At 41.7% G+C, this 26,938-nt stretch overlaps 1 protein-coding gene across 2 annotated transcripts; it reads right to left on the bottom strand.

Moving 5' to 3' along the window:
• Positions 1–7,750: 7,750 nt before the first annotated feature.
• On the bottom strand, positions 7,751–26,639 carry zbtb43 (zinc finger and BTB domain containing 43). Of its 2 annotated transcripts, none has more exons than XM_070862630.1 (2): positions 26,577–26,639; positions 7,751–13,431 (listed from the first exon to the last, which is right to left on the bottom strand). In XM_070862630.1, exon 2 carries the CDS (start codon positions 13,426–13,428, stop codon positions 11,989–11,991), a length of 1,440 nt encoding a protein of 479 aa, XP_070718731.1. In that variant the 5' UTR covers positions 13,429–13,431; positions 26,577–26,639; the 3' UTR covers positions 7,751–11,988. The 2 variants fall into 2 exon arrangements, with proteins under 2 accessions (XP_070718731.1, XP_070718733.1); XM_070862632.1 differs by lacking the exon at positions 26,577–26,639 and adding an exon at positions 19,860–19,892.
• Between the last annotated feature and the right edge of the window lie 299 nt (positions 26,640–26,938).

Genomic DNA, 26,938 nt, shown 5'->3' on the forward strand with positions numbered 1-26,938 from the left:
GGAGTAGGCCATTTGGCCCCTCGAACCTGAGCCGCCATTCTATAAGATCATGGCTGATCTGATCTTGGGCTCAGCTCCACTTCTCTGCCCGCTCACCATAACCCTTCACTCCCTTATCTTTCAAAAATCTGTCTTATCTTAACTACATTGAATAACCCAGCCTCCACAGCTCTTAGGGGCAGAGAATTCCAGATTTATGATCCTCTGAGAGAAGAAATTTCTCCACATTTCAGTTTTTAATGGGCGACCCCTTATTCTAAAACTATGCCCCCTAGTTCTAGATTCCCCCATGAGTGGAAACATCTTCTCTGCATCTACACTGTCGAGCCCCCTAAGTATCTTGCATGTTTCAATAAGATCCCCTTTCCTTCTTCTAAACCCCAATGAGTACAGGCCCAACCTACTCAATCTTACTTTATGTCAACCCCCTCATTTCAGGAATCAACCTAGTGAACCTTCTCTGAATTGCCTCCAATGCAAGTATATCCCTTCTTAAATAAGGAGACCAAAACTGCACGCAGTACTCTAGGTATGGTCTCACCAATCAATAACCTGTAGTTGCAGCAGTACTTCCCTGCTGTTATACTCCATCCCCCTTGCAATAAAGGTCAACATTCCATTTGCCTTCCTGATTACTTGCTGTACCTGCATACTAACTTTTTGTATTTCATGCACAAAGACCCCCAGGTCCCTCTGTACTGCAGCATTTTGTAATCTCCATTTAAATAATAATTTGCTTTTTTATTTTTCCTGCCAAAGTGGATAACCTCACACTTTCCCACATTATACTCCATCTGCCAACTGTTTGCCACTCACTTAGCCTGTCTATATCCCTTTGCAGGTTCTTTGTGTCCTCCTTGCAACTTGCTTTCCCACCCATCTTTGTATCATCAGCAAACTTGGCTACATTACACTCGATCCCTTCATCCAAGTCATTAATATAGATTGTAAATAGTTGATGCCCCAGCACCGATCCCTGCGTCACCCCACCAGTTACTGTTTGCCAACCGGAAGTGACCCATTTATCCCGATTCTCTGTTTTATGTTAGTTAGCCAGTCCGTTATCCATGCTAATAGATTACCCCCAACCCCGTGAGTTTTTATCTTGTACAGTAACCTTTTATGTGGTACCTTATCGAATGCTTCTGGAAATCCAAATACACCAGATCCACTGATTCCTCTTTACTATTTTGAAGAGCAGGGGATTTATTCCCGGTGTCATGGCCAATATTTATCCCTGCAGGGTGACTTGGACAGGTTAGGTGAGTGGGCAAATGCATGGCAGATGCAGTATAATGTGGATAAATATGAGGTAATCCATTTTGGGGGCAAAAACACGAAGGCAGAATATTATCTGAATGGTGGCAGATTAGGAAAAGGGGAGGTGCAACGAGACCTGGGTGTCATGGTTCATCAGTCATTGAAAGTTGACATGCAGGTACAGCAGGTGGTGAAGAAGGCAAATTATATGTTGGCCTTCATAGCTAAGAGATTTGAGTATAGGAGCAAGGAGATCTTACTGCAGTTGTACAGAGCCTTAGTGAGGCCTCACCTGGAATATTGTGTTCAGTTTTGGTCTCCTAATCTGAGGAAGGACATTCTTGCTATTGAGGGAGTGCAGGTTCACCAGACTGATTCCAGGGATGGCTGGACTGTCATATGAGGAGAGACTGGATCAACTGGGCCTTTATTCACTGGAGTTTAGAAGGATGAGAGGAGATCTCACAGAAACATATAAGATTCTGACGGGACTGGACAGGTTAGATGCGGGAAGAATGTTCCCGATGTTGGGGAAGTCCAGAACCAGGGGACATCTTAGGATAAGGGGTAGGCCATTTAGGACTGAGATGAGGAGAAACTTCTTCACTCAGAGTTGTTAACCTGTGGAATTCCCTGCCGCAGAGAGTTGTTGATGCCAGTTCATTGGATATATTCAAGAAGGAGTTAGATATGGTCCTTACGGCTAAGGGGATCAAGGGGTATGGAGAGAAAGCAGGAAAGGGGTGCTGAGGGAATGATCAGCCATGATCTTATTGAATGGCGGTGCAGGCTCGAAGGGCCAAATGGCCTACTTCTGCACCTATTTTCTATGTTTCTATGTTTATCCACCCTGCTCATTACATCCTCAAAGAACTCCAGCAAATTTGTCAAACATGATTTCCCTTTCATAAAACCACGCTGACTCTGCTTGACTGTATTATGCTTTTCCAAATGTCCTGCTACCTTAATAATGGACTCCAGCACTTTCCCAACGACAGATGTTAGGCTAACTGGTCTATAGTTTCCTGCTTTCTGTCTGCTTCCTTTTTTAAATAAGGGTGTTACATTTGCAGTTTTCCAATCCGCTGGGATCTCTCCAGAATCCAGGGTATTTTGGTAATTACAACCAATGCATCCACTATCTCTGCAGCCACCTCTTTTAAGATCCTGGGATCCACCTTTAGTCCCATTATTTTACCGAGTACTTTTTCTTTAGTGATAGTTTTAAGTTCCTCCCTCCCTATAGCCCCTTGATTATCCATTATTGGGATGTTTTTAGTGTAATGAGAGAGGACTAATTGGCAATCTTGTTGAGCGAGGCCCCTTGGGGAAGAGTGACCATAATATGGTAGAATTCTTTATTAAGATGGAGAGTAACAGTGTTAATTCAGAGACTAGGGTCCCGAACTTAAGGAAACGTAACTTCGATGGTATGAGGCGTGAATTGGCTAGAATAGACTGGCAAATGATATTTAATGGATTGACAGTGGATAGGCAATGGCAAACATTTAAAGATCACATGGATGAACGTCAACAGTTGTACATCCCTGTCTGGAGTAAAAATAAAATGGGGGAAGGTGGCTCAACCGTGGCTAGAAAGGGAAATTAAGGATAGTGTTAAATCCAAGGAAGAGGCATATAAATTGGCCAGAAAAAGCAGCAAACCTGAGGACTGGGAGGAATCTTGAATTCAGCAGAGGAAGACAAAGGGTTTAATTAGGAGGGGTAAATAGAGTATGAGAGGAAGCTTGCCAGGAACATAAAAACTGACTGCAAAAGCTTCTATAGATATGGGAAGAGAAAAAGATTAGTGAAGACAAATATAGGTCCCTTGCAATCAGATTCTGGTGAATTTATAATAGGGAACAAAGAAATGGCAGCCCAGTTGAACAAATACTTTTGTTCTGTCTTCACGAAGGAAGACACAAATAACCTTCCGGAAGTACTAGGGGACCGAGGGTCTAGTGAGAAGGAGGAACTGAAGGAAATCCTTATTAGGCGGGAAATTGTGTTAGGGAAATTGATGGGATTGAAGGCCGATAAATCCCTGGGGCCTAATAGTCTGCATCCCAGAGTACTTAAGGAAGTGGCCATAGAAATAGTGGATGCATTGGCAATCATTTTCCAACAGTCTTATCGACTCTGGATCAGTTCCTATGGAAGCTAATGTAACACCACTTTTAAAAAAAGGAGGCAGAGAAAACGGGTAATTATAGACCAGTTAGCCTGACATCAATAGTGGGGAAAATTTTGGAATCAATTATTAAAGATGAAATAGCAGCGTATTTGGAAAACAGTGACAGGATCGGTCCAAGTCAGCATGGATTTATGAAAGGGAAATCATGCTGACAAATCTTCTGGAATTTTTTGAGGACGTAACTAGTAGAGTGGACAAGGGAGAACCAGTGGGTGTGGTGTATTTGGACTTTCAAAAGACTTTTGACAAGGTCTGACACAAGAGATTGGTGTGCAATATCAAAGCACATACTATTGGGGGTAATGAACTGACGTGGGTAGAGAACTGGTTGGCAGACAGGAACCAGAGTCGGGATAAACGGGTTCTTTTCAGAATGGCAGGCAGTGACTAGTGGGGTGCCGCAGGGCTCAGTGCTGGGACCCCAGCTCTTTACAATATACATTAATGATTTAGATGAAGGAATTGAGTGCAATATCTCCAAGCTTGCAGATGACACTAAACTGGGTGGCGGTGTGAGCTGTGAGGAGGACGCTAAGAGGCTGCTGGGTGACTTGGACAGGTTAGGTGAGTGGGCAAATGCCTGGCAGATGCAGTATAATGTGAATAAATGTGAGGTTATCCACTTTGGGGGCAAAAACACAAAGGCAGAATATTATCTGAATGGCGGCAGATTAGGAAAAGGGGAGGTGCAACGAAACCTGGATGTCATGGTACATCAGTCATTGAAAGTTGGCATGCAGGTACAGCAGGTGGTGAAGGCGGCAAATGGTATGTTGGCCTTCATAGCTAGGGGATTTTAGTATAGAAGCAGGGAAGTCTTACTGCAGTTGTACAGAGCCTTGGTGAGGCCTCACCTGGAATATTGTGTTCAGTTTTGGTCTCCTAATCTGAGGAAGGACGTTCTTGTTATTGAGGGAGTGCAGCGAAGGTTCACCAGACTGATTCCCGGCATGGCTGGACTGACATATGAGGTGAGACTGGATCAACTGGGCCTTTATACACTGGAGTTTAGAAGGATGAGAGGGGATCTCATAGAAACATATAAGATTCTGGCGGGACTGGGCAGGTTAGATGCAGGAAGAATGTTCCCGATGTTGGGGAAGTCCAGAACCAGGGGACACAGTCTTAGGATAAGGGGTAGGCCATTTAGGACTGAGATGAGGAGAAACTTCTTCACTCAGAGAGTTGTTAACCTGTGGAATTCCCTGCCACAGAGAGTTGTTGATGCCAGTTCATTGGATATATTCAAGAGGGAGTTAGATATGGCGCTTACGGCTAAAGGGATCAAGGGGTATGGAGAGAAAGCATGAAAGGGGTACTGAAGGAATGATCAGCCATGATCTTATTGAATGGTGGTGCAGGCTCGAAGGGCCGAATGGCCTACTCCTGCACCTATTTTCTATGTGTCTTCTACCATGAAGACCAGTACAAAATATTTGTTCAAAGTCTCTGCCATTTCCCTGTTCCCCATTAATTCCCCAGTGTCATCCTCTAAGGGACCAACGTTTACTTTAGCTACTCTCTTCTTGTCTGTAGAAGCTCTTACTGTCTGTTTTTATATTTCTTGCTAGTTTATTCTCATAATCTATCTTCCCTCTCTTTATTATTTTTTCAGTCATCCTTTGCTGGTTAAAAAAAAAATCCCAATCCACTGTCTTCCCACTAATCCCGGCCACTTTGTATGCCATTGTTTTCAGTTTGATACCATCCTTTACTTCCTTAGTAGTCACTGATGGTACTCCCTTCTCTTGAAGTCTTTTCTTCTCACTGGAATATATTTTTGTTGAAAGTTATGAAATATCTCCTTAAATGTCTGTCATAGACCCTATTTACTTACATTTCACACACAGAACAGTCTGCAGCTTGATGAAAGACATCAAGATTATGTCATCTCAACTCAGAAATATTTTACTGCCTTGGAACACACGCTACTCTTTAATGTATGCGAACTTTGCATTCATTGCTACAGTTTATTGCCATGTAGTTTCTTTGCTGCTGAGGGTGTTGTAACAAGTGGCTCCCTCCATCAACTTCCCCGATGAACAGAAGTGGTAATGTATCACTTGATTTAGTCAACAGCAAGATCAGGATTTATTTTGCTGCACACTACAGTGAACTTTCACTTGGACAGAAACATATAGCTTATCAATGGTGATATGATCGGAAAGGAAGAACTTTTGGAGACCGGTTCAATTGTGTCTCCATCACAGAGTTGCTGGACAGATGTTGTACAGCAAGGTGGACAGAAAGCATGCAGACTAGTCTCAGGATGTTAATAATAATTATTGCTATCCTATACATTTAACATTTTTGTACTCTCTCACCACACGCAGAAACTAAAGAAAAACAATTTTAATGCATCTTGTGACATGAAAGAAGTTCTATTGTTTTGAGACAAATGGAACAAACCAGCAGCCAAATGATCTGAGTCAGCTTACATTTATTTTACTATATGTAGTTATACAAACAGTCACAGTTTTCTTCTATGAGAAGAAGTTAATACTCACAGCATTGGCAATTGAAATAAACAAGCCATCTACTGTATACTTATTAGAATGGAAAAAAAGTTTAAACCACAGAGAAAAAATAGATTCACATAATAGCTGACATTACCGTGGTTAGTTTCAGTGTAAATTCACATTGACAGCACTTTTTAAATAACATTGGACAAAACATGAACACTTGCGATTTAACAGTTAATAAACAACTTTTGATAACAATTGTTCAGAAAGATAGTGATCATTTATATTCAAAAACCTAACCCACATAGGTTAAACTAACATAGAAAATCATGTAGTGACCCACTTGATTTTTAAACCGGAGTAGAACACAATATCAATTTGATATGTCTTTTTGAAAATGTTCTGATACACACTGGGGCTTGGAGAACTGCAACCTCCTAAAAAATTGCAATCTCTGCTGCACCATTTGCTCGAAAGGTCAAATGACAAGATGTATTTTGTGCCAAAATTTCCTAAATACCTATCTTCTTATTTACACTTTACGCAATTAGCTTAAAGTTATACAACTGGAAATCTCATTGTTAAACATGTTTGAGTATTTGTTTTCGAAAGGACGTTCCTTAACTGAGGACTTTGTGCTACCAGACTTAATGGACTTTGCAACTGAAAATAAAAAGGTGAAAATATTACATGAATCCTTAGCTTCTATAATATGTACCAAATTAGTAGCATTATTACTGATTTAGTTAATAAAACTGCCAAGGAAACAAATGAGCTTGAAGGCCCATTATATAAACATTACTAAATAACAACATGATGGTACAGAAAGCAAAACAATACTGATTTCTTTGTTCATTGCATTGATAAAATTTGCAAAAATAACATCCTTGTTACTTGACCGTCAAACCAAAAATCCTATTTATTTATTCAAGTTGAGGTTGTGTGTATGTCCATTTTGTAACAGCTAATCAAGATAAAGAACCAGGAACGAGAACAAAAGGTGCAACGGTGAAATAGAAGCCTAATTTACCATCTTGTATTCAGTCGCTACTGCTTTGTGATATATCTTCACACATAGCACAGTACCAAGGCAACAAACACACAACAGTATGTTCCGAGCTTATTTTTCTGTACAGTACCTTGATCAGGCATCACGGTTTATTCCCTTAGTCATAATGACCCAAGTCCAGCACCAGAAATGTGCATGATACTGTGCGTGGATATCTGAACTTACGACATTCAAAGCTTAGCTGTGTTGACACATAAATATCAATACTTTAACACAATGGGAAACGTGACAAACTAGTGATGTGCAATAGAGAGGAACTCATTAAATTCACTGGAATTCCACTTGGCATCAAAAAGCTACAGTAAATACCATTTCACAAAACCTAAGTTTGTTGTAGCTAGCACTTTAAACTTTTACATTTGATATTTGGTAGCATTACAATTTAACATATAGTTTTATAGAGTAGCCTTTTACATAGACAGGATATCTGCTGGAAACTTACTGTGTGGAGTTATACTGAATATTTATCACAGAAAAGGTCACATTTTTGAAGTTATAGTAACACGAGAATGCATCTCAAAGATGAGTATGTTAATTATTGCAACCACTACTGTAATTCACTGATTAAATTCTTCAAAGTATATTTTTATACATCTCTCCAATATAAATTCCTTTGTTAGTATCCAGTCAATTGTGCCTCTAAAAACAGTAACTGTTTCAATGAGTCAGTTTTATTATATATAAAAGTCTAAAATCAATTTATATTAATCTACAATATAATAAACTATCAAATTCAAAATCTGATAAACTAAAACTCTGTAATCTAATAAAATAATCAGTGCATATAATGTTTAATTTTACATTATTTTACTTATTTCAAATAAGGATGAAATGGTTAATAATGGTAAATGATAGAATAGTTGTGGATTTAAAATACTGATTTTAAGGTTTGTTAAAAATGTTTTATTTGAAATGTAGTCATTATTCCATGTCACTTATAGTACTTCCAAAAGAGTTTCTCTCAATATTATTTGTCACACTACACTCACAGGTATTTATCCATTAATATATCCTTTGTGATAACACCAATGATGCTTGACATATGTGCAATGCCGGTATTGAATTTTAATATACTATGATCAGTGACAGCAAAAGTTGTTTCAGGAGTAGAGAAGATGCAGGTGTGTCTCGGAGAGGAGGGGGAACCTAGTTGCATCGCTACTCACATTAAAAAAAAGTCAAAATGTGGTAAAACTGTGGAGTATAATTCGAATTGAGGACTATATCTTAAATAAGACAATTTGACAAAATTAGCTTTGTTCAATCAGGCGCAGGATACCATAATGAAGGGCAGGATGTTCATTTAACAGATAGTTCAGTTATACATAATACATACACACAGAATCATTGAAGTTTTTTTTATTCATTCACGGGATGTGGGCATTGCTAGGATGTGAACCAGGCTAGCATTTATTGCCCATCCCTAATTGCCCTTGAGAAGGTGGTGGTGAGCCGCCATCTTAACAACTGAGTGTCTTGGTAGGCCATTTCAGAGGGCAGTTAAGAGTCAACCACATTGCTGTGGGTCTGGAGTCACATAAAGGCCAGACCGGGTAAAGACAGCAGATTTCCCTCCCTGATGGACATTAGTAAGCCAGATGGGTTTTTACAACAATCCAGTAGTTACATGGTCACTGATACTAGCTTTTTATTCCAGATTTTTATTTAACTAACTGAATTTAAATTCCCTAACTGCATGGTGGAATTTGAACTCATGTCTTCGGATCATTAGTCCAGACCAAGTTTCAATAGTGAAGCATACTATTTGGAGCATTCTATAATGTGCTCATTCCCTCAGCTGACATAACTACTCTAATCCCACTTCCCTGTACTTGCTGCTGTTTAGGCTGTGGAGACAGCATATTCCAGAATGGGAGTGATTGAGGTCCCTTGTCAAACACACAACATTTACATAATGCCAAGTATATATTTTCTACTAACAGTGAAACCCAAGTAAAGCAGTCTGCTAGAAATTTACAGTGAATAATCTAGAGTAAGTGAGTGGAGACATGTTTAGGATAGGGGAAGGGATTTAGCCTCATCATTTTAAGCATCATTTAGCAGTATGTTGTACTGCACTGACTCCAAAAATCCAATATCTTTTGGGGACTGCATATTTTTAAAATTGCACTTTTTAAAATCACTACTAGAATCATTCACTGTTCACAAATGGATTACTGAAATAGATAAATCAATGTTTTACAAATAAGTAGTCAATTTTTGCTCTGCGATTAACCTGGGGGGGTGGATTTAAAAAAAAAATACAGGGATATAAATTTCTTGACTGTTTTCTTCTCTGGGTTCTATTTTTGAGAGTTGTGTCATGCAGGTCCGTGCAATTCGTACACTGGACTACAGTGGAGAGGGAGTTAAATAAACTCAAATAAAGTTGGCAGGCCTACAGCTCATTATAGTGTACCCTTTTGCTTTATTCCAGAATTAACTATTCACGGGAAAGGACATACAATAGATGTTGCAAAGATTAAACAACACTTCAGTCTCTCTCTAACTGTCAAGGCACAAACAAATCCCTCCCTCCAGCTCCCACCAAACACAACGAGCAGGCTTCAATTTAAACAATGTGCTTGACATTTTGATAAATCCTGCTCGTACTGGAAATGGCATGAATGGCAGCCTCAGGTCACTCACATCACGAATCCTTCATTTGATGCCTATGTATGTACTTATAGGCAACGTCCACAACCCATGAATGAATTAAAAAAAATCTAATATTCTGAGGCTGAATGGCAGCCCTTAGAATAAATGCTATGGAGCAGATTTTAAACTTGCTGCCCGGGTGTAAATCTGGCACTGGAGATCGGGTGCTTTCTACAATGGGCGGCCAATCCACAACGCCAGTTTTGTGCCCAGGTGAAAGGTTTAAAATCTACTCCACGTATCTACATTCACCTTCAAGTTCACCAGTAAGCTTAAGATGTTAAGAGATTCGCCACGGATGATTTAAAAAAAGAAATCAGCTTAGAGTCTGATATTGGCAGGAGCGTGCACACTCTTTCCCTCTTCAGGCACACTCCACTTAACCCAGCCCAGAGAACGTAGGCCAAAGTTACAGACCTTTAAATACACTTGGCACTGGTAAACTTGCTGCTGCTTGTCCAGCTAGGTCGATGTTAACCAGCTCCCATTGACACACCTACCCTCCACATCCTATCAATGAACCAGTCTGGCCCGTCCATCATCAACCGCATCCTGAAGTACTGACCTTCGAATCTCAGGTATCACATTACCACCTGGTTTCAAATTCCTGCCGACAGATGTGTCATTTTGGAGCTAAATTGAACCCAGAGACTCTGTTTACAAGGGATGAAAGGATATGAATTCAATACACAAGTAGCAGCTTTTTATAGATACAACTTGCAAACATTCTAACTTTTTGGAAGTAATGTAAAATTGTAGCACTGAAAGTAATCTTCGTGTGCTACAATTAACAGTCATCAAATCACTTTAGCTAAACTATTGCTTTAGTTCTTGGAAATCAACAATTCAACTGTTTGCAGTAGTTTTAAAAGTTGCAGCTTAAAATTCAAAAGTATTTCATTTCCAGACTCCCTTTAGTCCTATTTCCTAACGACAGTAATGCAAAACTGGAATGGATGTGTACTGGACATCACTGGCCATTTTCAAGAAGACAATTAACTTCAGGTAATTTACTATGCACCATTAACAAACTATTAAATATTTATTGATGGGACCAAAAAGTGTTTCATCTACTGCTGTACTTTTGGCTTTGGAGCGGCCGATAAGAAGTCTTGTGTCTTATTAGTTTCCCCCCCACAACCATTCCTTTCTCTCCAAAAGGCATTATCTTATTATTGTGTCATGGTTTTAAGAGCGTAGGTCTGTTATGAATAAGGTTTTATTAAAGGGAATCGTTTATACCTCAGGTTGAATAGCTGATTATTTAAACCATCAATAAGACTGACTGATAACTCGCTCATCATTTATCATCCTGTGCTCAACATTTATTGTGTCTAAGACACATATTAACTTCAAATATATACATCCAGTATGTAAATAATATAATTTTGAACAATCATCAGTTGACTACCTTTGTTATTCCCAACTTGCTGCCCACTTAGTCATTCAAAGCCAGCATCAACTGATACAAGTTTGTAGGACGCATCACAACGCTACCAAGAAGAATTACTAAATGCGTCAAATATTCCAATGTTGAATATTTTTCTGAACTGTTCTCATCGTCCAACATCCCAAATGAAAGGTCTGGCTGGAAGATTTCAGAAGTTTGAATGACTGCCGTAATTTGCATTTCTATATCTTTTGCAAACTGACCTGTCGCCTATTTAAACAAATCACATTCGGAACCAATTATCAGGGGTCTGACTTAATTGCTAATTCTCAAAACCCAAATATAATCTTTTTGAGAATCGGGCTCCAGAATACAGGAATTTAAATGGATTTTCCGTTAACATGCCCTTTCCAGTCTGCGAGCACAAAGTGATTGTAGATAGTTTTCACGTTTGGTTTCTGGTTTTCATGCAAGTGATTAAAAGTAAAGCCAGTTTAAACTGCTACCTCAATCCTCTCTGTTACACAGAAGTGCCTTTGTGAGTTGAATAACATTTTGACGCACAATCTAAACTCAACATACAATATTTGTGTGCAAATGGGGCTTACAACACATTAGCAAAACACTGTTCTAAGTCTATTCTTGGTTTTGTTTCTCCTTCTTTCTACTCATTTCAATATATATGTAAGGCTCATCTCTTCATTTCAGTTCACTAAGAGTTACACAGTTGTGCAATATTTAAGTGTAACACTATTGGAAAATGGTTTTGGTTAAATAAGTGTTGTCATGGCACCAACACATTTCTAACAGACTCCTAGGCTGTCACCACTGAGACCGTTGATTTTCTACTGCGAATGAGAACACCATTGAATGAGTCAAAAGCACTTAAAACATCTTCACTACATCAAGTATCACATATCATTTCACTGAGCCAGTTGGCCCGTACGTTCTGTCAGCGGATATCAGGTACCTTATACAGCCTAGTGCATGACGTCACATGACGATGGAAACTGTCTCGCCACATGAATTTCTTACCACAGATGTGGCACTCGTACGGTTTAATCCCAGTGTGGATCTTCATATGGCCGACAAGATGATGCTTCATTTTAAATTTCTTACCACAAACACCACAGCCGTAAGGCCGAAGGCCAAGGTGCATGCTCATATGTCGATCTCGCTGACTCTTGTGGGTAAAATTTTTGCCACACTGGCACGGATAAAGTTTGTACACAACAGCGGTGAAGCCAGTGTGAGAGGTCTTCTCACTGAGGCCTGTTCCTAGTTCAGCTTCGATGCCATACCCTGGCAACCGATTCACCTGCAATTCAGCTGCCATTAAAGGGTCCTGACGGTGCCCACTGACAGTTATATCTCCCCGGTCAGCTGAAAATTCATCCAGTGACGAACCATAGTAATCAACCTGCTCATCATAGGAACGATTCTCATGCTTTTCCTCAAACGCCTCCTGCATTTTGGCAGCAACAATATTAAAGCTGTCATCGATGCGAGAAGATTGTATTACTGGTTCGGCCTGAGTAATATTGTCCGATTCCGACACATGTTGTTCTCCAGCAGCAGGACGAGTCATTCCATTGCCATAATCCTGTTCAAATTTTTCCTGTTTCACATACACCCAGCGTTTGTGAGGCATTATACTAGGTTGGCTATAGATTGGCCTGGCGTATGCATACTCTGCACTGTCACTTGCTCCTTCCTCACCATCCTGACTATTCATTTCTGCACTTAAATGATCATGCTCCCCGGAGGAATTGCTCGGAAGGTTGTCATGATCGATTAATTGGGGCGGTGACATGTCGTCCTCTTTAGGACTCTCTTCGCCATTTTCGTCAGCCTTTGAATCTTCTTCATTCACACTTTTATGGAACTCGGGCTGCCCCACAGCTCCAAGTTCTGAAGGCTCTCCTGAACCATTAAAATTGCTGCTGCTGGGTGACTGGTGATCATTCAAATGATTAGACTTCGGATAATGAACTGCCGGGCACACCCTTAAAAGTTCTGTACACTTATCTACAACGTGCCACATTTGAAGAAAGCTTGCCACTGTTAAGTAACTGACAATGTCAGTGGCTGGGAGTATAAGTTTTCCTGTGTAGCAAGACAGCAAGACATTTTCGAATGCCTTTGGATTCATCACATCCGGTAGAAGGATTCGATTGCTGTTCTTCAGTAGTACCTGGTCACAAAAATAAGGTGAGCTGGCAGCTAGGACAGCCCGATGGGCCCTGAATAAATGGCCCTGAACTTGAATAGCGATGTCACACAGCTGTCCCTCCTGACGTTGTTGGTTTAACTTCTGTAGTAGAGTATTTGTAAAATTTGGGAACTCCACACGATAAAAATTAGTTGCTAGCTCCATCGTGGATGAAAGCATGTACTGTTCAAAACATAAGACAATAGATATGTTAAACATGATTTCAGAAAATGCTAATGTACTGCATTGCTGATAATCAAAAGGTCATTCTGAAGAATGTATTTCCCTTAGCCCTAAAAGCTAGTTGTTCAAATATACTATTTGCTCCCAAGCAAAACAGACATATTGCAGTTCAGAAATAAATCATCATATCTTTACAAGCGCAGATCAAATCCTAGGCTCCAAATTTCCCCAGTCGCTTAGAGCGGTGTATCTCGATGTGGTGCGCCGACTTCCTGGAGGAGAAAAAGCGCCAAAAATCTACCTGTGAATTTGTCCGCTCCCTCGTCATCCGCATCCACTTGCGCAGCAGAGTGGGGGAGTTTGGGGGGGGGGAGAGCTTTGGTTGTGCTTGCTCAGCGAAGCCGGCAGGGGAGGCGGGGCTTGGGCCCAGCGTATTGTGCAGTGCCTTCAGGGGCACGCATGACTGTTTCAGTGTGCGCGCATGCGCAATGGGTGCTCCAGTCTGCATACATGCGCAGTGAAACAGGAAGTTTGGCAATCGGCCAATTAAAGGGAGAGCGTCCTCAGAATAAGTGGCTATGGAGCATATATAAAGGTGAGGTCTCAATATTGATTTTTATATGGCTGAGGGAGTGGAAAGGAGTGCTGGATAGGTGTAAGAGAGGTGTAAGTGTGATCTTTGAACATTACCTGCGTTTGAGTCCGATAGACGAATGGTGCAAGAGCGTGCAAGAAGAACCAAGAATTTCCTCCATGAAGAAGTGGAGAAATGAGTAACGGTTATTGAGGAGAAATGGCTGGAGCTGGATTATCAGCAAGAATGGTCCGTCAAAGGTCTCCCCCAAGGAAATGAGGAAAAGGTGGAACCTCGTTGCCGAAGAATTCTCCGCTGGGGTCAACACTGCAAGATCTGGAAGTCAGTGCAAGAAGAAATGGCAGGACATTGGTCAAGTAGTGAGTGTAAGTAATATCTTCATCTTTAAATTGAATTGCAGTGGAAAATATGAGCATCTGTATGTGTCCCACCCATCAGAAGCGCAATTTATATTTTCATCTTTGCAGAAGAAATTGGCCCACAAGAGGGAGCAAAGTAGAACAGGAGGAGGTCCGCCAAATCTGCACCAACTGACACCCCTGGTTGCTGCCTTGCTGAGTCGCATTGGCAGAAAAAGAATCAGCTCTGCACAAGCTGAACCCACACGCGAGGGTGAGGGTGAGTCATTAAAATGCATAGTGGCCCTTTAAATCAGCCTGCTGACTGGCCTGCAACGCATGAGACTACTCATGCCACCCATCCTGCCCCCTCCTGTGCTGCTAACCATTTGACAGTTGTGTCTTTTGCAGAAGAAGATGGCACTCCTCAAGATCCTGAGGATCCAGATGCGTGCGCTCCAGACCAAGGTGGGTGGGGGGAGGAGGGGTCCATGGAAATGTGTGCTCAGGAGAATGCTGACAGCGATATCGATCATGACATATCACAGGGCATCACACAGCCAGAACCCTCCATTAGCTCCTAGGCAACCTTCCATGGGTTCACACCTTCCGAGGTCGCGGGTCCGAGTGGCGGTCAGGAAATGCATCTTGCGACACCCAGTGCTCCACCACCCCAGCCTGCGCCTCGCACTGGAGGGGTGCCACTAGGTAGACCCACGGCGAGGGGAAGGAGAAGCCAACCAGTCTCTCCTGAGAGGCAGCCCTCAGCAGAAGTAAATCAGGTTTTTTCATTGGGTGAGGAGACCAATGCCCTCACAAGATCACTTGTGACGGCCGTCACTGGGGTGTGTGATGAGGTCGCCACACTATCGGGTAAAATCTCTGCACTAAGACTGGAACTGAGGGCAGGCATTGCAGAGGGTGTGCAGACGATGGCAGATGCCATGAGGAAGCTGGCTTCTGCAATAAAGGCACAAAGGTCGGAGACTCAAATTTCACTCCATGCACCAGCCACCGGTCAGACCCAAGCCGGGCCCCCAACCCCCCCCCCCCCCCACCACCATCACCGACCCAATAAGGAAGTGCACTTTCCCCGAGATGTGGGTGAGGGATGGGTGCAGACTTTCTTTCCTGCTGTGGATGTTGTTGTTGTTGTTTGTATCGTTGAAGTGCATTGTAAAATTCACAATAATAGATATTTTGCATCAAAACTGAATCATCCTCCATTAGGACCACGCAACATTTAGGGTCAACTATAAAAAGTTAAAATCCCTCACCCCTACAGTCATGCGTACCCGCTGCCCCTAGCCCTGGCGTGAGGGCTAGCCGGTGTGTTCTGCAGTCAGCAAGGTAGGACTGCTCTATTTTCTGTAGCTGATTTATCTTTCATTTATTTGTGGTGATGTTGTGCAGCTGTTGTGCTGAAGATGTTGTAATGTTGTGCTGATGTTGTGAAGGACTTTAGAGCTTTGGAATCCTCTAACTCACCTTTACCACTCAGTGATACTAAATCAACCACCAATGTGGTGAACCATCGAGTTAAACACGCTAATGCTCATCTAATTAAGCTTTTCGGATCTCACTCTTACTTCTTCCACCCTACCCAAAAGGGAATCATGCACATGTAAGAATACTACGTCATGACTTTTACTTTCCATTTCAAAATGCTTTCTCCAAGTATTTTTTTTTAATGCAATTTTACTCTCATATTTCTTACGTATTTTCTTGGACAGTATGAGAACCCATGGTCCAATGAAAATGCTGGCATAGATCCAATCCTGCCCAAGTCAAAATATATTCAAAAGTCATTTGGCTGCAGTTACTTTCCACTCAGTCATTTCTACAAATTATTCAAATTTCTAACTAAAATCATTATACTTGTTCTCCCATGGACTAATGGGCAAACACGCCAGGTCAGAAACATTCCCTGTGGGGGAACGAAATCTGACTGTACTGCTTAATCTGGAAGTGAAACATTGGTTTAAATTTTGAGGTGAAATAAATGTTCTATTTTAAAGATACTGTGCATTTCAACTCGACATAGATGTTTAACTATCCAGATGCTCACATACTTGTGAACGTGTACATTAATGTAAGAAATTGTAGTTTACTGCATCTTTAATGTAGGGTTGCAGTTTTTGATTAGCTGGACTGTCATTTAATACAAAGTAGATGCAGTTTCTGTTTTGGTAGTCATAACATTTTTATTTTTCAATTTTAAAATGCTACAGACGAAAATTCCCATTAATGGAATTGATCATGCCAAATATGTATAATATGAATTCAACTTTCCTCGTCCTTGGTCTTATTCATTAAGTAATATTGGTTTGATGGCCTAAGAAAGGACAGCAGTCAAGCAGAAATTGTTTACTTTGGGCCCGTTGACAAGTTGAAAGCAGCTAAATCTAAAATCAAACACATCTTCCCTCCCCTTTCAGCAATCTGAAGAAATCATTCCCTCCGTGGCACCCTGGTCCACTCTTCCTCACCCCCAACAATCCTTCCCCTGGCACCTTCCCATACAAGTGCAGGAATTCCAACACCTTCTCCTTTCCCACCATCCAGGGCACCAAACACTCTTTCTGGGTGAAACAGCGATTTACTTGTACTCCTTCCAACATAGTATACTGGATTCGCTGCTCATGATGTGGTCTCCTCTATACTGGGGACACCAAATGCAAGTCGCTTTGCTAAACACCTCCGTTCAGTCCACAAGCCAGGCCTAGAGCTTCCAGTCGCCGTCACTTTAATTCTCCATCCCATTCTGAACTTGTTCCAATGAAGCTCAATGCTCGAGGTACAGCATCTCATCTTTCTAATCGGCACTTTACAGCCTTAACATTGAGTTTAACTCAGACAGCAGGTGATGAGAATGGAGAATGGTTGCACCAGAGGCTTGGGATGGAGATCCCCTATCAGTACACGGCCGGCGGGATGGTCGGCACTCCTGGTGTCTACCTGCCTTTCTTCCGCCATGTTCACGGGTCACAGCAACCCTCGTCGCTTTGCCAGAATTTCCATGCTTCCCTCCCCCGTTATTCCGCTGTAACTAGTTACTCCTCCTCTGGACCCATCTTTTGCTTCTATACTTCTCCCATTATCTCTTCCTGTTGCCTTGCACCATTATACCGTTTGTCATTTAGTAACTTCTGCCCTCCACCCTATCATAGACCTCCCCCTCCCCACTCCATTGCTTGAAAGTAACAGACTCGAAACTTTAACTCTGTTTCTCTCTCCTCAGATGCTGCCTGACCTGCTGTGTTTTTCCACCATTTTCTGCTTTTATTTAAAATTAACATTTGCCATTTATCTAGCTGCCTTTAATTTGATCGTCAGACATTAACTGACTCAAAAAAGAATGACTCCAGATCATCATCAGTAGTGATCAATGCTTTAACAGCCACGGATGGTCTCTGACGAAATTTCATCAGCCCCTAGTGACATGCAATTTGGATAGCTATCAAGTGTCAGTTCCGATTCAATTTTCAATGTCTGCAATCCCAATCAGAATTCTGTTCCAAACATGCTCATTTTGCTGTGATTCAAATTCACAAGCTCTTTAAATTTCAACAAATTATCCACAGCTTCTTGGGTGGTGGAAGAGTGCCCTTTTGTAACTCAATCAATCTAAAATATAAGAAGAATCCGGTTGTCTGACAAGCAATCAGTCTCTTATGACTAGCCTCTATCGCTGTCAGAATCTTTCTATTTCTATTTTATTAATACTAGACTGGCCAGTGCTCCTCTGAACTTTCCTCTTGTTTCTTTTCAGCTCTAAATAAGCTGTCCTATATGCTCACCTGACATGCTCATCCTCCAGCTTGTATTTAATCTAGAATCACTGCAGAGACCCTTTGCATAGTATTCTGCTCAAACTCATTCTTTCCCAAGGCCCCAAACTAGATCTCGTTACTTCTCTCAGTCTTCCCATTCTAGTTACAATCTTCAAACTTGGTATAACCCAACAATTAATTTGTAGTCCTCTCAATTCAACTTTATTAGTGCCCAAAACCATGGGCTTTGTCCGTCCACCTTGGTCTCTGAATAATAACGCATCTCTTCTGAATAGCTTGAACACGAATAATCTGATCTGATCTTTTGATTGTAAATCATTTATCATTTTAAGTCGACCAATTTTGCCATGTCCAACAAAAGGCAATTCTTGTGAATTCCTATTCCTTACAGACATGGGTAAACTATTACATATCAGAAGTGATAATGTCAACTAATGCTTTACTTTTGAAAAGAGTAGAAGCATACTGTAGTTTTAAATAGCAATTCAATCCAAATGACTTCTTAGGCTTGAAATGGCACAAGGCATCATGGCAAGTTGTTTTGTTAAGCTGAGTAACAGTGATGATATGGGAGACTGCATGTCACTCACTAAATTTTAAAAATACTCCATACAATCATTGTGCTCTCTGGTCATCAAACTGTACTTCACGAGTTTTTGCATTGTGATGAACAAGGAGTATGGTACATTTCAAGTCGCGAGTGCAACAGAAGACTCTGGTCACACCTCGTGCCATGTTAGGTACTGTATCATCTACAATCATTCCAGGGCAAGGAGTCCAAGTGTGGAAAAATTCTACAAAATTGCACTGTTTTTGTAAACTCTTTCTTTACATCAGCTGAGAAGAACTGAATGCAAAAGTGATTCAACTACCTGCATATTGGGGTTTCAACATTAAACCTGGACAATTTCAGCCAACCACACATTGCAAACTTAAATTTTGAGAAATTGGCATTCAAGCAATTTGCCTTGATACATGATGGGCAAGAATCTACCAAATTAGAACTGGAGTTTAATTCAAAATTGTTCATCATATGAAGACTGTTTTGCCTGATGATCATAATTATGTTTCCTTATGTCAACAATATTGAGCCAAAATAGTGAGGCAACCTTGCCACTTTATAAATCATTGGTGCAACCGCATTTAGGATACTGCATACAGTTTTAGTTGCCACAGTACAAAAAGGATATAAACAGCTATTGAAAGGCTAAAGAGAGCAACCAGAATGATTGAGGGGATGGAGGGATTGAATTATGGAGAGTGATAATGGCCTGGAATTTGCAGTTGTAATGACGGCGAAACTGTCAGTGTTCGACGTCATTACAACGATGAGTGAGACAGCAGCTTCTGGAGTACACACATGCGCAGTTAAATGCGGAAATCCAGAAGTTGCTGTCAGTCATTCCCTGCTCCTCCAAAGGACATGCTGGTGAACTCCCCACAGCTGGCAATCAATTGAAATCACTGAACTGATGAAAACTTCCCCTTCTAAGCTGGAATATCGTTCTTTTAAAAAAAAACAATGGGGTGTAACTTAGTTCTAATGGCGCACCTCATAATTACTTCTGAACAACCGTTCTGGCCCTGAAAAACTAATTATACATTTGTGGAATTTCCAATTTTTCCATTATGATAAAAATTCCATGTTTCTTTTTTAATAATTTGAAAAAAAGTGTTCGTTTATGATATTTCAGCTTCTACCTTAATGCCTTGTTATGTCCCAATCTTTATTTCGCATTCTGTAAAATAACTAAAAAGCGAAGGAAAATCAGTGCATTTTACTTCCTGGTTTGCTGTCTGTGAGAATTCTTCAATGTGATTAGCTGCTTAGCCAGCTTGATGACACCACTGTTGATGGATGCCAAAGATCCCCTAGACTTGGTGTCAGATGCAAATGAATGTTGGGAGAGGTGAAATTGATAGCAGAAAGATCGCTAGATCATTGTCGGCAGCTTTCTTTGGGGTCAGCAATGAGCGCCATCACTTCTCTGATGACCGCAAAATCGGGGCCATATATGTAGATTGAGCATGTCCTCACTGGAGAAAAGAAGCTTGAGAGGTGATAGAACTGCTGTTTTTAGGTTCAAAGAGGACTATATAATGTAGACCATGACAAGCTATGTCCAGAACAGCAGAACCAGAGGACACTGCCTGCGCTCAAAGGGGGGTAAATTCAAAACTAATCTGTGGAAACAATATTTTAATGAGCGAATCTATGGAACAGGCTCCTTAGGGAGACGGTAACAGTAATTAGTATTCATTTTTTCAAACACAAGTTCAGTAGATTTCTGTCTGAAGATAACATACAGTATATGAATAATTTAAGACAAGGCATGTGGTAACTGTAGCATGCTTGGAAGGAAAAAGGTGACTTTGGACCTATGGTTTCCAAAGCTCTCTATCACTGCAGTTTTTCTTGTGTCATGTATGGGTCTGTTGTAGACTAATTGATAGGAACTAATTGCTGCAATTAGTCAACAACTCCGTTATCATGGTATCATCCGACTACCAGGATAGTAGAAGACAAACTAGAAGGATCTTGATTTTTTTTTTGTCTAGCAATTCCTATGTTCCTATTCTCAGGTGGTGGTGGGCTTTCTTTTTCAAAATGAACATGACTATTTTGGAACAGGGATTTACCATGCCAATTAAGCAGCACATCAATATGGTTAAAAAAAAATATACACAGGCTTTATAGTTGTCCTTCGAACCAATTCACTTTTCAGTAATTAAATTTCAATTGTTGAACACAACTTTATAAATCTCTAACTATGGAGCTAAATGGACTTTAATATGGTAAAGGAGAAGCCAACAAAAATTGTTCGGCAGCAATATTTGGGAGAATGCAATTAAAGTTCTAAAATTAACACTCTGCGTCAGGATTTTGCAGCAGTGATAGTCAGCCCTAAGCCTTACTCTTGATTCCAAATGATCTAGTATCAACAATCAAAATATAACTACATCACAAATTCAACTTTTCTCCCTTCAGTTAATTTATGCAACATAATAATGGACAAACTTTTTGTGTGCGCTAAGTGTAGCGAAATTGTAAATCTATTCTTTATAATTGGAAGGCATTCCTGAAGTGTTTGAAATCAAATCTACAAATCTGAAGATTGCTGTTGCAGCACTGAAATGTAAAGTGATGAAGGTAATGACATAGTGAAATGTATCATGAAACAATATTGGGAAATTCTAAATAAAAGTTAATATTGCTGCAGATGAAAGGAATAATTAAGAGTAAATTAGTGGAACATTTAGTATTCTACATATGTAATATATATTGCTAAATAACTGGTTAAAAACGCACACCCTCAAAAGAAGATATTTACAATTAAAATGCATTACATCCTCATGAAATACGTAACAGAGAACTGTGACATTTAGCTATTTGGGAGGTGACTTTCCAGGGAACTGTGAACAGGGATTTCATAAAATTTCCATTGCAAAACCTCCATATTCAAGATGAAAATGAATGTTACATATAAGGCAAGGTCATTACCTTCATCACTTTACATTTCAGTGCTGCACAGGAGGGCAGGAAAAAGAGTGGGACAGCGATAGTGATAGGGGATTCAATTGTAAGGGGAATAGATAGGCGTTTCTGCAGCCGCAACCGAGACTCCAGGATGGTATGTTGCCTCCCTGGTGCAAGGGTCAAGGATGTCTCGGAGCGGGTGCAGGACATTCTGAAAAGGGAGGCTGAACAGCCAGTTGTCGTGGTGCACATTGGTACCAACGATATAGGTAAAAAAAGGGATGAGGTCCTACGAGACGAATTTAAGGAACTCGGAGCTAAATTAAAAAGTAGGACCTCAAAAGTAGTAATCTTGGGATTGCTACCAGTGCCACGTGCTAGTCAGAGTAGGAATCGCAGAATAGCTCAGATGAATATGTAGCTTGAGCAGTGGTGCAGCAGGGAGGGATTCAAATTCCTGGGGCATTGGAACCGGTTCTGGGGGAGGTGGGACCAGTACAAACCGGACGGTCTGAACCTAGGCAGGACTGGAACCAATGTCCGAGGGGGAGTGTTTGCTAGTGCTGTTGGGGAGGAGTTAAACTAATATGGCAGAAGGATGGGAACCAATGCAGGGAGACAGAGGGAAACAAAATGGAGACAGAAGCAAAAGACAGAAAGGAGATGAGGAAAAGTGGAGGGCAGAGAAACCCAAGGCAAAAAACAAAAAGGGCCACTGTACAGTAAAATTCTAAAGGGTCAAAGTGTAATAAAAAGGCAAACCTGAAAGCTCGGTGCCTCAATGCGAGGAGTATTCGGAACCCTCCGAGCTAGTTGGAGTGGGTGAGAGCTCAGATGAACAGGACCCCAAGAAAGAATGCAAAAGGCAGGAGGCAACAGAGCAGAGTAGCACTGGGGTAAGTGTAAATCACAAGGTGATAGGAAGGGACAATATCTATGAATATAAAGGGGCTGCAGGAGGGGTCAAAACTAAAAATGATGGTTTAAAAACTAGTATTAAAACACTCTACCTAAATGCACGCAGCATTCGAAATAAAGTAAATGAGTTGACGGCACAAATCATTACAAATGGGTATGATTTGGTGGTCATTACAGAAACGTGGTTGCAGGGTGGCCAAGACTGGGAATTAAACATACAGGGGTATCTGACAATTTGGAAGGATAGACAAGAAGGGAAAGGAGGTGGGGTAGCTCTGTCAATAAGGGATGATATCAGGGCAGTTGTGAGAGACGATATTGGCTCTAATGAACAAAATGTTGAATCATTGTGGGTGGAGATTAGAGATAGTAAGGGGAAAAAGTCACTGGTGGGCGTAGTTTATAGGCCCCCAAATAATAACTTCACGGTGGGGCGGACAATAATCAAGGGAATAATGGAGACATGTGAAAAAGGAACGGCAGTAATCATGGGGGATTTTAATCTACATATCGATTGATCAAATCAAATCGCACGGGGTAGCCTTGAGGAGGAATTCATAGAATGCATACGGGATTATTTCTTAGAACAGTATGTTACAGAACCTACAAGGGAGCAAGCTATCTTAGATCTGGTCTTGTGTAATGAGACAGGAATAATAAACGATCTCCTAGTAAAAGATCCTCTCGGAATGAGTGATCACAGTATGGTTGAATTTGTAATACAGATTGAGGGTGAGGAAGTAGTGTCTCAAACGAGCGTACTATGCTTAAACAAAGGGGACTACAGTGGGATGAGGGCAGAGTTGGCTAAAGTAGACTGGGAACACAGACTAAACGGTGGCACAATTGAGGAACAGTGGAGGACTTTTAAGGAGCTCTTTCACAGTGCTCAACAAAAATATATTCCAGTGAAAAAGAAAGGTGGTAAGAGAAGGGATAACCAGCCGTGGATAACCAAGGAAATAAAGGAGAGTATCAAATTAAAAACCAATGCGTATAAGGTGGCCAAGGTTAGTGGGAAACTAGAAGATTGGGAAAATTTTAAACGACAGCAAAGAATGCCTAAGAAAGCAATAAAGAAAGGAAAGATAGATTACGAAAGTAAACTTGCGCAAAACATAAAAACAGATAGTAAAAGCTTTTACCGATGTATAAAACAGAAAAGAGTGACTAAAGTAAATGTTGGTCCCTTAGAAGATGAGAAGGGGGATTTAATAATGGGAAATGTGGAAATGGCTGAGACCTTAAACTATTATTTTGCTTCGGTCTTCACAGTGGAAGACACAAAAACGATGCCAAAAATTACTGGTCACAGGAATGTGGGAAGGGAGGACCTTGAGATAATCACTATCACTAGGGGGGTAGTGCTGGACAGACTAATGGGACTCAAGGTAGACAAGTCCCCTGGTCCTGACGAAATGCATCCCAGGGTATTAAAAGAGATGGCGGAAGTTATAGCAGATGCATTCGTTATAATCGACCAAAATTCTCTGGACTCTGGGGAGGTACCATCGGATTGGAAAGCAGCGAATGTAACACCTCTGTTTAAAAAAGGGGGCAGACAAAAGGCAGGTTAGTTTAACATCTGTAGTGGGGAAAATGCTTGAAGCTATCATTAAGGAAGAAATAGCAGGACATCTAGATAGGAATAGTGCAATCAAGCAGACGCAACATGGATTCATGAAGGGGAAATCATGTTTAACTAATTAACTGGAATTCTTTGAGGATATAACGAGCATGGTGGATAGAGGTGTACCGATGGATGTGGTGTATTTAGATTTCCAAAAGGCATTCGATAAGGTGCCACACAAAAAGTTACTGCAGAAGATAAAGGTACGCGGAGTCAGAGGAAATGTATTAACGTGGATCGAGAATTGGCTGGCTAACAGAAAGCAGAGAGTCGGGATAAATGGGTCCTTTTCGGGTTGGAAATCGGTTATTAGTGGTGTGCCACAGGGATCGGTGCTGGGACCACAACTGTTTACAATATACATAGATGACCTGGAAGAGGGGACAGAGTGTAGTGCATCAAAATTTGCAGATGACACAAAGATTAGCGGCAAAGCGTGTTCTGTAGAGGACACAGAGAGGCTGCAAAGAGATTTAGATAGGTTAAGCGAATGGGCTAAGGTTTGGCAGATGGAATACAATGTCGGAAAATGTGAGGTCATCCACCTTGGAAAAAAAAACAGTAAAAGAGAATATTATTTGAATGGGGAGAAATTAAAACATGCTGCGGTGCAGAGGGACCTGGGGGTCCTTGTGCACGAATCCCAAAATGTTAGTTTGCAGGTGCAGCAGGTAATCAGGAAGGTGAATGGAATGTTGGCCTTCGTTGCGAGAGGGATGGAGTACAAAAGCAGGGAGTTCCTGCTGCAACTGTACAGGGTATTGGTGAGGCCGCACCTGGAGTATTGCGTGCAGTTTTGGTCACCTTACTTAAGGAAGGATATACTAGCTTTGGAAGGGGTACAGAGACGATTCACTTGGCTGATTCCGGAGATGAGGGGGTTACCTTATGATGATAGATTGAATAGACTGGGTCTTTACTCGTTGGGAGTTCAGAAGGTTGAGGGGTGATATTATAGAAACATTTTAAATAATGAAAGGGATAGACAAGATAGAGGCAGAGAGGTTGTTTCCACTGGTCGGGGAGACTAGAATTAGGGGGCACAGCCTCAAAATACAGGGGAGCCAATTTAAAACAGAGGATTGTGAATCTGTGGAATTCTCTGCCCAAGGAAGCAGTTGAGGCTAGCTCATTGAATGTATTTAAATCACAGATAGATAGATTTTTAACCAATAAGGGAATTAAGGGTTATGGTGAGCGGGCAGGTAAGTGGAGCTGAGTCCACAGCCAGATCAGCCATGATCTTGTTGAATGTCGGAGCGAGCTCGAGAGGCTAGATGGCCTGCTCCTGTTCCTAATTCTTATGTTCTTTTCTAAACTAGGCTGGCCCTTACGGCTAAAGGGATCAAGGGGTATGTGTGTGTGTCTCTCGCCCTGTGTGTGTGTCTCTCGCTGTGTGTGTGTGTGTGTGTGTGTGTGTGTGTCTCTCACTGTGTGTGTGTGTGTCTCACTGTGTGTGTGTGTGTGTGTGTGTGTGTGTCTCTCGCCTACTCCTGCACCTATTTTCTATGGTTCTATGTTAAGTTTTTGAAAACAACCTATTTCTAAAATTCAAAACTTCAGCTGCAAAAATCGAAACATACGTAACCTTTTGAATAATCATTTTAAGTTAGCAAATTTGAAGAACGGAAATTTATTTGTGGCTTTATGTTTATGATTTGAAGATGACCAAATTAGATTAGTGGGAATCATCAAATGACTATGCAGCACATTATGATTTATTTTTCAAGAAATAGTAAGGATTTGGATGAAAACAGACTTTATATTAAAAAAATATAGTGTACCTTGAATGAGTTAAACATTATATTCACATTGTATTGGCTAGAATCTAACTACTTTCTTGCATTATTGTGACACATCCTTGGTAGTTGTACTCACTGTGAAATCAAGGAGAGCCGGCCCATTCCCGGATGTAGTTGCCCGCCCAACCCACCACCCACAACTGCCACCTGATTGGCCCAGCCCCCCGCCAATCAACTCACACACCCCCCTCCGCGCGCCCATTGCCAGTGACAGCGCGTTGGGCGAGACACCTGTCAATCATCGGAGCCCGGCCTATCGGAGGAGAGCGCGTTCGCCCGCCCACGCACGGACGGCCCGCGAGACGTCAACAACAATGTCTCCCGCCTCCACCCACTCCCCCCCCCCCCCGATTCCCTCACCCGCCTCCCCTCTCTCTATGTGTGTGTGAGGCCTTCGCAACCTCACGTCAACCGGCCGCGGCAGGACAGGACAAAGCGGGCCTGGGAAAAGAGGGCCGGAGTCAAGTAACTGCACAGAGTGGTCGAGCGCCTCAGGCCCCGGTAGGAAAGTTTACCGGGCGCCCTCTTTTACTGCCCCCTCCTCCTCTCTCTCTCTCTCTCTCTCTCTCCCCTCCCCCACCGTCACGTACCTGCGGAGAGAGTCCCTTCACCTGAGAGCTCGCATCGTCAGGTCCCCGACAACTGCGCCGACGTCACCCCCGCCCACGTGACCGCAGCGGCACGCATGCTGTGTAAACAAACGGGTTGGAGTGGGGCGCATGCGCAGTGCCCCTTCGCTCCAGCAGCAAGCAGCAAGCAGCAGGCTGCATGCATCTCACTCTTGTCACCCATCCTTCTCCACTGTGTGTGTAAAACACACTGCATGCATTGCACAGGTTATACAGCGCAGAAACAAGGTCACATTCGGCCCAAAGCAGTCCTCTCCACTGTGTGTGTGTGTGTGTGTGTGCGCAAAACATGCTGCATGCATTGCACAAGATATACAGCGCAG

This window comes from Pristiophorus japonicus, chromosome 20 (genome assembly GCF_044704955.1).
Source record: "Pristiophorus japonicus isolate sPriJap1 chromosome 20, sPriJap1.hap1, whole genome shotgun sequence".
NCBI classification, from domain to species: Eukaryota; Metazoa; Chordata; class Chondrichthyes; family Pristiophoridae; genus Pristiophorus; species Pristiophorus japonicus.